The sequence below is a fragment of the Arvicola amphibius genome, chromosome X, assembly GCF_903992535.2.
Source record: "Arvicola amphibius chromosome X, mArvAmp1.2, whole genome shotgun sequence".
NCBI lineage: Eukaryota > Metazoa > Chordata > Mammalia > Rodentia > Cricetidae > Arvicola > Arvicola amphibius.
This window is the reverse complement of record NC_052065.1, coordinates 22,301,206-22,316,150: the sequence shown is the minus strand read 5'-3', so window position 1 is coordinate 22,316,150 and position 14,945 is coordinate 22,301,206. Positions and strand designations below refer to the sequence as shown.

At 44.0% G+C, this 14,945-nt stretch overlaps 1 protein-coding gene across 2 annotated transcripts in view; it reads right to left on the bottom strand.

Moving 5' to 3' along the window:
* Positions 1 to 14,945, bottom strand: part of Iqsec2 (IQ motif and Sec7 domain ArfGEF 2) — a 79,850-nt gene that overhangs the window by 33,748 nt on the left and 31,157 nt on the right. Inside the window, exons 1-2 of one of the 2 annotated variants that reach the window (XM_038316961.2) lie at positions 13,731 to 13,846; positions 11,764 to 11,859 (exon numbers count right to left, since the gene is read on the bottom strand). The exons of the other annotated variant lie outside the window; for it this stretch is intronic. Coding sequence (XP_038172889.1) covers positions 11,764 to 11,859; positions 13,731 to 13,756 — 122 coding nt within the window. The 5' untranslated portion in view covers positions 13,757 to 13,846. Of the gene's footprint in view, positions 1 to 11,763; positions 11,860 to 13,730; positions 13,847 to 14,945 lie in introns of those variants that run through there. 2 annotated transcript variants of the gene reach the window in all.

Here is a 14,945-nt window from a genome sequence, read left to right as displayed (position 1 = left end):
TTTCAGGTCTCAGACTCAGTCCTTCCAGGTTTTGTGCTAGAAATCCGTTCTGTCCTTATAGGACAGACTTGTATTTTCTTAAGACTCAAGGTCAGCAAAACCAAGAATGATGCTTAGAAATCCAGCATGAGAAGTATACAGCGTTAGAAGCAAAAAGACCTGGGTTCATGGGTTAGGGATGGAGCCCAACGGTAGAGTGCTTGCCTATCACATGAAGGCCCTGGGTTCCACTCCTAGAACCACACAAGGAAGAGGAAATAAAGAAAGATAAGGAAGAAAGAAGAGGAGAGGAGAGGAGAGGAGAGGAGAGGAGAGGAGAGGAGAGGAGAGGAGAGGAGAGGAGAGGAGATGGGAGGGGAGGGGACGGGAGGGGAGGGGAGGGGAGGGGAGAGGGGAGAGGGGAGCAGGGAGGGGAGAGGGGAGCAGGGAGGGGAGAGGGGAGCAGGGAGGGGAGGAGAGGAGAGGAGAGGAGAGGAGAGGAGAGGAGAGGAGAGGGAGGGAAGGAAGGGAAGGGAGACCTGAGCCTAAACCCAGGCTTTACATGTGCTTCTAGTTATGTGCCCTTGGGCATTGTATTGCCCCTCTTGGGAACTGTTACCTCATCTGTAAAAAAGGGCTCATGCTGCCAACTCCAGGACTGTTGCAAAATCTACAACATACATCAAATGCCCAGCAAACAATCAAAACGGAAATAAGAGCAATGGGGATCTTGTTAATTGCTTCTACATCTCATTTCTAAGAGGCCGGTCTGCATATGACAGTCACTGACGTGGGGCTACAGTATCATGGAGTGGAAGGATAGACAGTAGGGCTGGGAGGGGATTAGATGCTTCAGAAATGGAAAGGCAACTTTTCTGAGGACAGCCAAGGAAATGGCAACATCCCATTCCCAGATTCCTCAGTTCAGAGACTGTAAGAAGTATGGAATCCAGGAATGAAAGAAATCAGGAAGGGATGAGAAGGAAAGATGACAGGAGGGGAAGGCACTGTGGTCCACCCGGCAGACAAGCACATGCTTGAATACACACACGCATACGGGCACACACCCTTCTCCAACTTGGAGATCCCTCTGACGCACTGTTCCACAGACACACTGAAATCACATGACCCAGGTCTCAAGCCCCAAGCCTTAGTTCTCCATTCCTCTTCTCTACAATGTGATGAAAATGCCACAACTCCTAAGGTTGTCATGAGGAAAATGTGACAGTCCAGTCTCTTACCAAGGACAGGCTTCTGCTGCTTCTCCTTCTGACAACCCCCTTCTCTTTCCTTTTTAGCCTCCCTAAAGTTCACCTTTCAGCACCACTCTCTTGCTCACTAGCTCTTGGCTCCTCATTGTCTGCTGGATAAAGTTAAGACTCCAAGTTGGCGCTGAAGTCTCCCTCATCATATGGGCTCAGCTGGCTTTTCTGGACAGATGGACTCAAACAGGCCTGAGTTTCAATACTGGCCCCACCACCTACCAGCTTGTTGGGCTGGGATCCATTTCTTTACCAGTCTGGGACTCATTTTCCTTATCTGCAAAACGGGGAAATATCCACCCCATAGGGCATGGTCGGATTAAATGAATCCATGAATGCTAAAGCATCTACCGGGAGAGCTTCAGGGCTTAACAAACACATGGTAACGTTATTATGGCTGCCAATGCCAGTGTACCCACACTGTTATTCTCACTCCTGTCCAACTGTTGTCAAGCGAGTTCACTATTACATCTGCACGCCCAGCCTTTTCACTCCTTTATGCCTTTGCTGATTTTATTCATGCTGGATTTCATGCTCCTGATCAAATGCTGCCTTCCTGAGAGCTGTCCTCCCTGGCTCCCAGCCATAAGTATTATTTGTTTCTCCCTGGCTCCAGCATCTATGTGCTTGGTCAGAGCTCTTTGTTGATTTCTTTCAACTTCCCTGAAGCATTCCTTTCACCAATCTCAATGCACCTTATATGTCCATTACCATCAGTGCTTTCCCTCTCTGAGAGGAAGCGGGGTCCCCTATACTATTTAAGGTCAGTTTCCACCCGAGATCTGGGGTCTATCCTTGCTCTCTCATGCACAACAACCATTCCTTCTAGCTCCACATTCTTAACTGTTCCCTCTTTGTTGCCTCCTTCCTGTCCCCATTTATAGAAGCTCAAGTCTTTCCCATCTGGGAATCAAAAGCCTCTACCTGCCTCCACATCTCCCTCTGTCCCTCTTTCTTCTTCACAGCTAAGCTTCTTGAGAAATTTGTCTACACTGGCCATCTCCACTTCAGTACCTCCTACGAGTTCTTCAACCCACTGCAATCTGCCTCTTGCACTCATCGCTGCATGGAAAATGTTTTTAGGAAGGTTGCCCAGGACTTCCTGATGGTTAAAGCAATACATTCACTTCTGCCCTGGACTTAACTCCTCCTGCCCACAAGATTTAACACTCTTAACAAGGCCACTTCCTTTCTTGGCAAGCCCACCCGCAGTTGGTTTTCCTTCTCTGGTCCACCCCTCCACCTCTTCTTGGGCCCATTCTGCAGGTCGGTACCTCTTCCCCAGTTTTTCTCTCGCACTCTCTTTCATCTCAGTCTCCTTCAGTGATGCCATTCCATTTCATAACTTCAGGTGTGGCTCTATCCAGCACAGATCTTTCTGCTGGGTCTAGGCTCATCAAACCTAGTACTTGTGAGCCAGTTCCAACAGGACAGACTGGACAGCCGTCAGATGTCAGAGGGACCTCCCCCACAACCTTATAATGCAAGCCTTGCCTCTTGCATTTCCCACCTCAGTGAAAGCTACTGCCATACGCCTGGTCACTTGTGCCCAAAACATACCTTGGAGTTACCTTGCCAGGTAAGTCCAACCTTTTGACATTTTGACACGATGACCTCTACACAGTTTATACTTAATTGTGCAATCACATTATAAGAAAAAATGCAAAAGGTCTCACAATGTTTTAAAGTAAGTACAAGTATTTGTGTTAGACCAAATCCATAGCTATTATTGACTAAATGTGGCCTAAAGATTGCAGATTGGACACACAATGTGTCTTCAGTCACTACAGCTTGCTCATTCTACCTCCTAAATAGCTCTAACATTCTGCATGTGGCACTTTATCTTCTACTCCTTTTGCCCCTCATTCAACCTTCCTCAAATCACATTGTCTTTGTGACTGTTCTTCAAACACATGCATCTTCTCGCTGAAGGATCATCTCCTAAATTTGTGCATGGCTTGCTGCCTGACTTCCTTCAAGTCTCTGATCAGCAATTCACCATTAAAGACTGAACTCCTCAAAAGGCACCTCTTCACCACTCATGTTCTATTGTTTATTATTTGTCTTATCTACGGTAAGATCCACCAGGACAGCACTCCATTTCTCATGGCCAGAACAGTGGGCATGCAATAAATGAATCCATGGCCGAGCCCGAAGACTCCAACTTCCTGAGAGCTACATTCTCAATCACGCCCACCTTCTGCTCCATCTTTCCTTATGCACCAAGCCTCTGACTCTGGTCCTTTCTTTTGCCCAATCACTTCTCAGTCCATCTCATCTGCTCTATGCTCACTGTCATTTTCTTCTCTTGGATGATGGCATCAGCCTCTTCCCAAACCTCTCCCTTCCTTCTTTTTTTTTTTCTTTGTTTTCCTTTTTTTTTTTTGGTTTTTCGAGACAGGGTTTCTCTGCAGCTTTAGAGCCTGTCCTGGAGCTAGCTCTTGTAGACCAGGCTGGCCTCGAACTCACAGAGATCCGCCTGCCTCTGCCTCCCGAGTGTCCCTTCCTTCTAAAATGTTAACTTGATAGTGTTACTTTCCTAGTCAAGAACTGCTCAAAGCACCTCAGCTGTCCACTCCCTTGAAAAATATAACATGCCCAGACTCCCCGGACAACTGCTTGAGGCATGTCCTACCTCTGCCCCCTCTAATATTTCTATTTGCTCTTTCTTACCTCCAGATTCTGTGCAGACCCTCAGAGCGCCCTCCATCATTTATCTTTAGCTCCTGACATCATTGTGGATCTTAAATAACTATCTTAGATGTTACTTTCTTTGGTAAACTTTGTCTGACTCACAGCTTAGAAGTAATCTCTCTCTCTCTCTCTCTCTCTCTCTCTCCCCCTCTTCCTTCTTTAATCAAGTGTCTCTGGTGTTATTTGGGATCTCTAGGAACAAGGAATAGGTTGGAAGTTAGTAATTACATATGAACCAGGGACTTTGGATGATAGATGACCATTGGTGGAGGTTCTTGTTGCTTATACTATTACCCTGACTGGTTTCTGTTAATGTCTACTCATTTCTGCCCTCTTATCCCTCAGCTTCACAATTTCTAACAGTGTATATCATCCAACAGTTGAAGTCATCTTATTAACAACTCTCAAAGGATGTGGATTCCAAACTTTGAAATTCAAATGCTTCTAAATGAATGGTGCCAACACAGTCATGAAATGTACTAAGTGTAACTAGCCCTGCCTGACTCTACTTTTCGACCCCAATCCCAAGTTAGACCTCACACAATCCACTTTTTTGCAGACAAGGCTTTCTGTATCCCTACCTGGACTTTAACTTTTCATATAGGCAAAGATGGCCTCCTGATCGTCCTGCCTCCACCTCCCAAATGCTGAGATTACAGGCATGCCCCACCCTGTCCAGCTACAATCGTCTGTCCTACTGACTGGAAATGTGACAGTTCTAAAATACAAATTTAATCCAGGTAAACTCCCACCTCAGATTCCTTCACATAATACTTCGTTACCAACTATTCTGGCTCTCAACCTTTCTGAGGGGATACAAATCCCTTTATGCATTTAATGAAAGCTATGAAGGAAGCTCACAAAATTATGTGCATAGTTATACACATGTAGCATTTTGATCCAATTTCAGGAGGTTCGTGGGCCTCATTGAAGCCTATACACTCCACTCTCTTGCTCTATCTAAAAACATCCAGTTCTTTTGCATATGTTATTCCTTCTGCCTAGAATGCTCTTCAGTACTTCACCCATCTGGCTGATTCTTTAAGACCCAAACCTCAGGGTGAGTTCACCTGTGTCAGCCTCAGGCAGGGCTGGAGTCTCTCCCTTGCCGTCCTGTTCTTTCCCCTCTACCCCATGGTGCTCTTTTCTGTCAGAGGCCTTCACAGTCTTCCCCCAAATAACTGGGGATTCATGGAGGACAACGGCAACCTTGCATAGGCAGTACTCTGTAAGTGTCTTCCGAAGTAAGTACCAACAACAGCGACTCTACAAAGTACCCACTGTGTTCCAGGTACTTAGTGATACGAACTCTGAATGAATTCATTTGAATGGAACCACCCACTCCTTAGTCAATAAAATCCATGATGCTGTTGATAGCATTCTGTCCTTTTTAACAGAGAAGAAAGGAGATTAAAAGATGTGTGAAGTAAGTTGTTCAAGTGACAGTATTTCCCCCAATACTGACTGCTATGGTCAAGGCCAGTCTTTAATTCAGAACCATCTTCACACATGTATTGGGTTACGCACTTTGTTAGTACGAAAACAAGATCTAAGTCCTTTTTCCTCTTCTGTAGTGACAGTCACCTGCAGTTTCACAAGACCATCTCCAGTACTAAGAACAGCCTTGAGAGGTAAGCAGGCATCAGCCTCATGACTAGATTGAGGAAAGAGAGGCCGAGAAGCTAAATGACTTGCCCAAAGTCACAGGGAGTGGAAAATCTTGAACTTAAATTGACTCAACTACTTTTCCTCAATAGGTCACCACGTTTGGAAGAGTGAAAACGATGGCAAGGTCATTCTTCATAAAAGAGGATGGAAGAGAGGTTTTTTTCCCCAACTCATTAAAAATGTCACCTCCTATAGGAAGCCTCCCTAGATGCCAGATGGAGTTACATGCCTCTACTCTGGCAGCCAGCTCAGCCTAATTGAGTTCCATTCCACAGTACACTGCTTCTTTTCTCCCTGCTAGACTAGAACTCCCTGAAAGTAGGACCAGATATACTCCATTTCAAAAGAGCCACACGTGCATTTAACCACTGACTCATCTCTCTAGTCCTAAGAATACATATTTTATTTAAAGTGTAGATAAAAGTTATTTCCATCACTTTAACAAGTGTATAGACTAGCTAAAGGTAAAGGTTAGTCATAATTCCTGTTTTTATTTAAAAGAGACATACATTATATAGCCATTTAATTAAGAGGTGGTCAAAGGGCTGGACAGATGATTCAGTGGTTAAAAGCATTGCCTGCTCTTCCAGAGGACCTGGGTTCAATTCCAAGAACCCATATCATCTATAACTCTAGTTCCAAGGCATCTGATACCCTCTTCTGGCCTCTATAGGTACCAGACATGTATGTGGTACTCAGACATACATGCAAACAAAACACCAATGCACATAAATAAATTAATAAAAAATTGAAAAGAATTGGTCAAGAGTGGTATTGGAGGCTGAAGAGACTGCTCATCTGTAAGAGCACGCTCTTGCAGAGGACCTGAGTTTGACTCCTAGTACCCATGGCAGAAGCTCAGAACCTCCTAGATCTCCATCTAATGCCTCTGGCCTCTAAAGACACCTGCAAGCAGCCTGGTCTACATAGTGAGTTCCAGGACAGTCAGAGCAATATTGTGAGACCCTCATAAATCCAAACAGGAAGAGAGAAATTCTCCTGGCAACTGACAAAGTGGTCCTATAAAACAAACAAACCAAAATCAATATTAATCCGTACTCCAACCAATGTATACAAGAGGTTGTGTTTTGCCACAATCCTTCTGATCTTTTTAAATTTTTCACATTTTAAAAAAATGGTGCTTCATTGTGGTTTCACCTACAGTTTATTAACGAGTAGTAAGTTAAGTGCCTATTCCTAGTTATTTGGTTATTATCTATTTTATTATTGAATCATCAGATGGTGTTATTTAAACATTTTCTTTTGCTTTATTTGAGACAGGATCTTACTCTACAGTGTAGGCTATCCTGAACTCACTAGGTAGCACAGGTGGGTCTCAAACTCATATAGTTCCTCTTGTCTCAGCTTCCTGAACAGTAGGACTACAGGTAAAAATCTACCGTGCTGGCTGACCTAATTCTCCATTGTAAATAGGTTGTTATCTTTTTCTTATTGACTTCCAGGACACAACCTAGATTTAGACAGAGATAACAGCATTTTACCTGATATCTACATAGTTTCTTTCTATTGTTATTTGTCTTAACTTTGGATATAGTATCTTTCATCACAGTTTTAAATGTTAATGAAGAAAAACATTACTCTATTTTATGGCTTCTGGGTTTTGTTGTTGTTTGAGAAGGTATCTGGTAGCTCACTATGTTGCTCCTACTAGCCTTGAACTCCTGATTTCAAGTAATTCTTATGCTTCAGCTTCCTAAGTATCTGGGACTACTGGCAAGCACCATCACAGCTGGCTTAGCTTCTAGATTCTGGTTTGTTTGTTTGTTTGTTTGTTTGTTTGTTTGTTTCCAGACAGGGTCACACTATGTAGCCCTGGCTGTCCTATATACTATCTATACCAGGGTGACCTGGAACTCACAAGTGCTGGGATTAAGGGCATGCACCAGGCTCTGTCTTCTAGGTTTTAAAGTCTCAAATTGCAAGACCTTCTGTATCTTAACATTATACTTAAATATTCCAGAGTTTCTTCTGTTAATTCTAAAAGCATATTTTCATATGTGTTACTGGTCTAAAATGTCTTTTTCATCAAAAATGAATCTTACATTTCAACATGTGGGTTTGCATCTAAACTCCCTACTTTGTCTTATTTATATAGTCCTCTATTTCTGTGAAGATAAAATATTTGTAATTACTGCAGTCTTTAGAAATCTAAATTTCTTTTAGATTTATTTATTTTATTATTTTATGTGTACTGCACATCACATGTATGCTTGGTGCCTATGAAAGTCAGGGGAGGGTATTGGACCCCCTAGAACTGGAGTTATGGATGGTTGTGAGCCACCATGTGCTTGCAATTGAACTAGGCCCTCTGCAAGAGCAGCCAGAGCTCTTAACTACTGAGTCATCTTTCTAGTCCATTAATGCACTCTTTGGTAAGATCTGGGTACATTTAATGGGCAAATGTCCTACATTATTCCTCTTTTTTAAAAAAATATTAATTAATGAATATTTACTCTTTTAAATGAGCTTTAAAATGTAATTGCTCAATACCAAATAAAATATCACTGAATTTTTATGACAAGTACACTGAACATTTTGATCAAATTGGGGAAAAATAGGATTGTTTATCATACTGAACATTTTCCTCCTCAAATAGAAGATAACCCTTGATGTAGTCAAGTCTTATAGCCTTCAATAAAAATTTATAGCCCTTTCCAAAACAATTTCCTGTTTCATGTAAATTTCTAGGGAGTTTGTAGATTGTTTTTTAATACTGTGAAAAGTATATTTTTCTATTACATTTTTTAGTTAGAGTCTACTGTTATTCAGAGATGCTAATGTTTTGGGTACATATTTGCCCTGTACGCACCTATCACATTGGAATTTCTTAGTAGTTCAAAGAAATTTTCATTTTATTCTCTTTGACTAATTAGACAATTATATCATCTTCAGAAAATGTTAATTATGAGTTATTCTAATATTTACACTACTCATTTCTTTTTAAATCCCATTATTTATAATTGGAAAGAAATATACACATGTATGAACTTGTCAAATAACAAATTCAACGAAAGAAATCCCACTATTTAAAATTTCCAAAAATTATTAAATAATAGTGATGGCAATCATTCTTACTTTGTTGTTCAATTTAATGGAAGTGTAATAATTGCTTCATTTTTACATCTGATGATTGTCTCTGATTTCTGATAAAAACAAACCTTTACCAAGCTAAGGAAGTTTTCACTAATTCCTAGCTTAATGTATTAGCTATCTTTTGCTGTGTAACAAATTATTCCATTTTACCAAGAGAAAATAATGTAAGTTTATCAGAACATTTTCCAGCATTAATAAAGAAATGAAATCATCTTTCATATAAAGGAAAAATGCTGCAATAAATTACACTAACAGAGTTCCTAACATTTATTATTATCATTTGTTATTGTCATTATACTATCATTATTTTAATGTATATGAGTGTTTTGTTTGCATGTACGTCTGTGCACCAAGTGCATGCCTGGTGCCTGTGGAGCCCAGAAGAGGGCACTGCATCCCTTGGAAGTGGGTTACAGAAATTAGTGAGTTGTCATGTGGGTATGGGCAATCGAACCCAGGTCCTCTGGAGGAGCAGTCACTGTTCTTAACCACTGGATCATCCAGCCAGCCACCAGGGTTCCTAATGTTGAACACTGAACAATCCCTACAATCCTAGGAAGCCTTTATTTGTTAAGATATTCTCTCCTCTCTCTCTCTCTCTCTCTCTCTCTCTCTCTCTCTCTCTCTCTCTCTCTCTCTCTCCCTCCCTCCCTCCCTCCCTCCCTCCCTCCCTCCCTCTTTAAAATTGGATTCAAACTTGCTATGTAGTCAAATCTGACCTTGAGCCTCTATAATCCATTCCACGTGCTGGAATTAAAAACCTAAGCCACCAACGCAAGAAAGATCTACTTTTAATACGCTAATGGATCCTATTTAATAATATTCTATTACAATATTTGTTACATCAGGTTTGGGGTCAAAAGTCTGAAATCCCAGAACTCAGGAGGTAGAGGCAGTAGAAACACAAGACTGAGCACAGCCTGGACAATATTAGTGGTTTCTAGGATTCCTCGAGTAACTTAGTAAGATAAAGGGAAAATTGGCTGGAAACACAGTTCAATCTAACACGCACAAATCCCTGCATCTAATTCCTAGTTCTGATAGATAGCAAATAATAATAAACAGTTGCTCACTGACATACAATTGTGTATGTGTGGGAGAGGGGATTAAAAACCCAGAGTTTTGTGTTCTTCCATTTAGCTTTATCTCCAGTCCTGTTCTGCTTTGTTTTTGAGAAAGGGTCTCTCTACATTGCCCAGGCTGATCACTCCCAACTCCTAGGCTAAGGAAACATTCTTGCCTCAGCCTCTGGAGTATTGGGGACTGCAGGTATGCCACTGAACAGCCAGGTACCTAGTCTTATGTCATGAACTGGGAAGATGGCTATCTTTTCCTATTAGCTGACCTTGCCAGATTTAATAGAACTTCCAGGACCTACAAAAAACAGCTGGATATGGTATTATTCTTCAAGAGAAAAAAATTGACCACGTTTTTTCATTTTATTTCTCACTTTTCCATTCTATTCCGGGTGGGATTTTTTTTTTTGCCCTTTTATAGGTAGTTTCAGTAATTTACAGTTTCTAGAAAAATCACCCAGTTAAATTACATTTTCGTGTTTCTTGGTATAAACACACACACAAACACAAACAGCATTTTCTTATAATTTTTAAAAAATCTCCTCAGAATTTATGATAAACCATTTTTAAAAAATTTTACTTTGATTACATTTTCTTTGCTTTTCCCCAATTGTATCTGCCAGAGGATCAAAACTTTTGTTTTATTTTTCATTGATTTTTGGCTTCATCTACAGTAATTAATGTCTTCTGTTTTCCTTGTGTTGCTCTTTTTCTAGCGTCTTAAGTGGAAGAGTTAGTGGAATTTAACCTGCCTTGCTCTCTAAAGCACTGGGAAAGCTGGGACTACAGCTCAGTGGTACAATGTTTGCCTTGCACTCGTGAGTGAAGTCTTAAGTTCAATTCCCAGCATCATAATCAATCAGTCAATAAATAAATGGTGCTGGAAACTATGTTTTTCCAGAACCCCTATGGACATACCTCATAGGTTGTGAAATTTATTGTATATGATCTATAAATTCCATTCTTACTTCTTTTTAAATGTAAGGTCTTTCTTTTTTTTAAACCCTCCGATGGGTTTTTATTTTTTTATTTTTATTTATTTATTATGTATACAATATTCTGTCTGTGTGTATGTCTGCAGGCCAGAAGAGGGCACCAGACCTCATTACAGATGGTTGTGAGCCACCATGTGGTTGCTGGGAATTGAACTCAGGACCTTTGGAAGAGCAGGCAATGCTCTTAACCACTGAGCCATCTCTCCAGCCCCCAATGTAAGGTCTTTCATTTGTTTGTTGAGGTGGGATCTCACTGTGTAGTTCCAGCTAGTCTTGAACTCATTGTGTAGACCAGACTGGCTTTGAACTCACAGAGATCTGCCTGCCTCTGCCTCCTGAGTATTAGGACCAAGGTGTAAGGCACCACATTGCTGGGCCTCCCTTTCTCTTAATACTTCCTTTTGTTGAATTCTAATCAGAGATATAAAACAGGATTTCAGATTAACTTGGAAATAGTACTGTTTTCCAAAAATGTAGGCAGATCCTTCCCTCTGCCTAAACATCCTTCCACAGTCTACTCAAACGGCAAACTCCTATTCATACTTCAAAACATTCTTCAAATTTCACATATTCCAAGACCAACCACTCCCAGCTATGGAGACTGGCCTCTAGGCATAAATTTCTTTCTTTCTTTCTTTCTTTCTTTCTTTCTTTCTTTCTTTCTTTCTTTCTTTCTTCCTTCCTTCCTTCCTTCCTTTCTTTCTTTCTTTCCTTTCTTCCTTCCTTCCTTCCTTCCTTCCTTTTTTTATCCCCCCCCCTCTTTTAAAAAAGAATAAAGTACAAATAGATTCCAAAGGTCCTCTTTAGTCTCCAGACCTGCTCTCCCAAGATATTCTCCTCAGACATTCAGACAACCACTCGACAGTCACTCGGGGGACTAAGGGACACAGGGCAGGGGTTGGGAGTGTCTGGCAATGATGGTGCATATTGGTTTGGAAGGGGAAGGATTGGGGGAGAGTTAGGTCTAGCTCTTACCTGCTCTCTGCCAGCCTGCCTGAGGGGGTTAGCTTCATGGAGTCAAGGGCCTGAGTAGGACAGCAATACTGGTGGAGAGTGTGAGACGCTGTGGACCTGAGAGACAGTGAGAAACAGGGAAAGAGAGACAGAGAAAGAGACAGGGAAGGAGGGGAGGGGCAGGGAGGGCAATGGGGACCAGGGGATAAGAGTAGGTGGGGGATGGAGAAAGGGAAGGCTCAGAGGAGAGGAAAGTGAGAGGGTTGGAGGGAGGGAGGACAGAAAGGAAGACATGATGGGAAACGGGAAGACAGGGAAGAAGGGAGAGAGGGAAGAAAAGGAAATGGAGGAGGAAGGAGGAAAGAAAGGGAAGGAGAAAAGAGGGAAGGAGACATGGAAGGAGAGGGGAGTGAAGGAGGAGGAAAGAATAGAGGGAAGGAGGAAGGGGGAGGGAACAAAGGGGGAAGGAAGGAAGGAAGGAAGGAAGGAAGGAAGGAAGGAAGGAAGGAAGGAAGGAAGGAAAAAGAAAAAACCACAAAGTCAAGAAAGAGAGGACAGCACTCAACCACAAACAGAACACAATGACAACAGGGGGCAGTAGAGACAAGAGCCAGGCTTGGGCCTCCTGTGTTCCAGGTGACTCCGTGGGAACCTGGGTCACTGAGAGACGCTAGGACACCACAGCAGGGAAGGGAAAAGGAGCCCTCCTCACAGCAGACAGCACAGGGGAAGGGAGGAAGGAAAGCAGAGAGAGGTGAAAGAGGAGGAAAAGATGTGTGGAGAATGCAAGGGCTCCCCTTAGAGGAAGCCCCTCACACGAAGGGAGGGGAGGGGAACCCCAAAGAAGGGGCCTGGAGTAGGTTAGGGTAGGGTGGAGCACTGAAGGAGCAGAGGAAAAGACAGAGAGAAACCGAAAGAGACAGAAAAGGAGAAAGAGGAAGGGCTAGACAAAAGACACAGAAAGAAGACAGGGAGAGCCAGAGAGTGCCAGAGCAGGAGTGGGGGGGGGGGGGGCCGAGGGCAGAGAAGGCTGACAGGATCTCAGTGGTCTTGGTGACAGGACCACTTGGTGATAGGACTTAGAGCTGGGGGCGAAAGGGCAGGCAGGCAAGGTAGAGGACAAGGTGGTTCCAAGGAGTCTTTTGCTTCCAAGGCCATTACTGTCCCCCACACATCCCAAGGCTGGGCCCACACTCCACCCCTCTGCTGCACCCCACCCCCCACCTCCAGTGCACAGTCTACAGGCCCCTCTGGCACCTGCTAGATGTGATTAAAGTCCAGAGAATTGCAAGAGGGAAGAGGAGGGACAGTAAGTAGGGGGGCTAAGGGCCTTATCCCTGCCTTGTCCAACACAGTGTGGTTTCTGGGGGGTCATATCAAGTGGCCACAGCCAGGACAAGCTGAAAGTGGAGTCTGCCCCTTCAAGTCAGCCAGCCTCTGTCTCCACAAGTCCCTAAAGGTAGATGGTCAGTATTGGCCATTCAAGAGCCCCGGTAAAAGTCAGCCCAGCTGCCCATTCTCTAATGTGGTACAAGTCAGAGGGTGCCCACATCTTTACAGAGAATCTAGCTTCCCATATGAGAAGTCTCATCTGAGCTCTCAATAGCCATCATCGGCAGAGTGGCCATTTCTCAAGTACCCTCTATGTGCCAGCCTCAGGCACCCTCAGGCTGCTGGAATGTTGGCATCAGAATTCAGTAGCTGGAGTACACAGGCTGCTGGGTGTGGGAAGTTAACTTCGGGGCAGTCACGGAGGTCACCTCTCATGGACCACTGACTTACTCCTTGGTGCTCCAAGGTCCTGACCGAGCTGGCTTTCAGATGCCCACAGACTCACCCACTCAAGCTGGCTCCCTCTCCTAAACCAAAGGCCTTCTAGAATACAAAAAGGGAGCCAGAAACCAGGAAGCCAGAAGGCGGCTGAATCATCAGACCAGGTCTGAGCAGGAAGGGAGGGGGGGTTCAGGCTAAGTGGCCCAGGTTCCTACCTGCTGCTCCTCCAGGGGGGTTCCATGAGTCTGGACCAGTCCCAGGGGCAGCCCCCTCCCTATTCCCTGCCAGTGCCACCCCGTCACTATTCCCACCTCCTCTTCCTCAGCCCTTCCCTAAAAGGAGGAGTCAAAGAGGAGGGGCCAGGCCAGCTGGGCTGCAGGCCAGGCTGCAATTGGAAACTTTGCTCCTTCCTTGCTCTCCAGGGGCTGGGAATTCCTCACAAGAGGAAGCAGTTTAGAGAGCTCTCTTAGTCCTCACGGTCAAACTTGGGGCTGGGCCCCCTCTGTGCATCTCTGTTATCCCCACAGGCAACTTGTCTCATCCTGAGAAGTTTGTGTCATGGGGTCTATTTGAATACCCTCTGTAGAAAACTGAGACACAAAGCTTGGCAGCAGTGGCAGAACCCCAAGATTAGGGTTTAATTTGGATATTCCAAAAGCTGAAACCTGGAACCCCAGGTCCATTCCTACTTTGTGCATACAGAGATCTTTCAGCAGAGGCTTCTCACAAACATCTCCGCTGCAGCACATGTACTGTAAAATTCAAATCACCCAGTTTCAGATATGAGGATATGGCCCTGAATATTCTTTATGACTATAGTAAATTCTCAAAAAAAATCCCAAAGAGAAAAGCACAACCGTACACCCGCCATTTATAATCCAGAGGTTGCTCCTCCAGCAAGACTATGCAGCCAGAATCTACAGGTCCAACAGCAGAAACCCAGAGAGGAGCACAATCTCAGCAAAGTCAACACAACAGAGCACAGCTGGGCGTCTGGCACCTGCCTGTCCACCACAGCACTCTGTACTTTCTACATGTGGAGCGCCAGAGAAACAGAATGGGGGGCGGGGGGGCTGAAAGATGGGTGTGTTCTAAAAAAAGGGTAACAGTTACAGCATCCTAGCCTTTCATGGCCCCAGAGCCCAGGCTCCTGGCTGTTCTGAGCAGAAGGCTCCTGGGGAGCGCCAGTGTGCTCAGTGATCTAGAAGAAACAGAAGCTGACAGGCCACAGGCCAACCTTCCTGCCTCCCTACCAGGACAACTGGCTCATCTGAAGAACGCCAAGGCTGGTAGGAAGAGAGAGGCCCTCTGAACCACCACGAACCTGGCATCTGTGGGACCTCTGAGGCCTCCTCTCTCTCTGCCCATCTCCTATTACTGGGTGCTCAAGCCCTCGTCTCAACCTCTGCTTTGTCTACTTTTCTTGGACA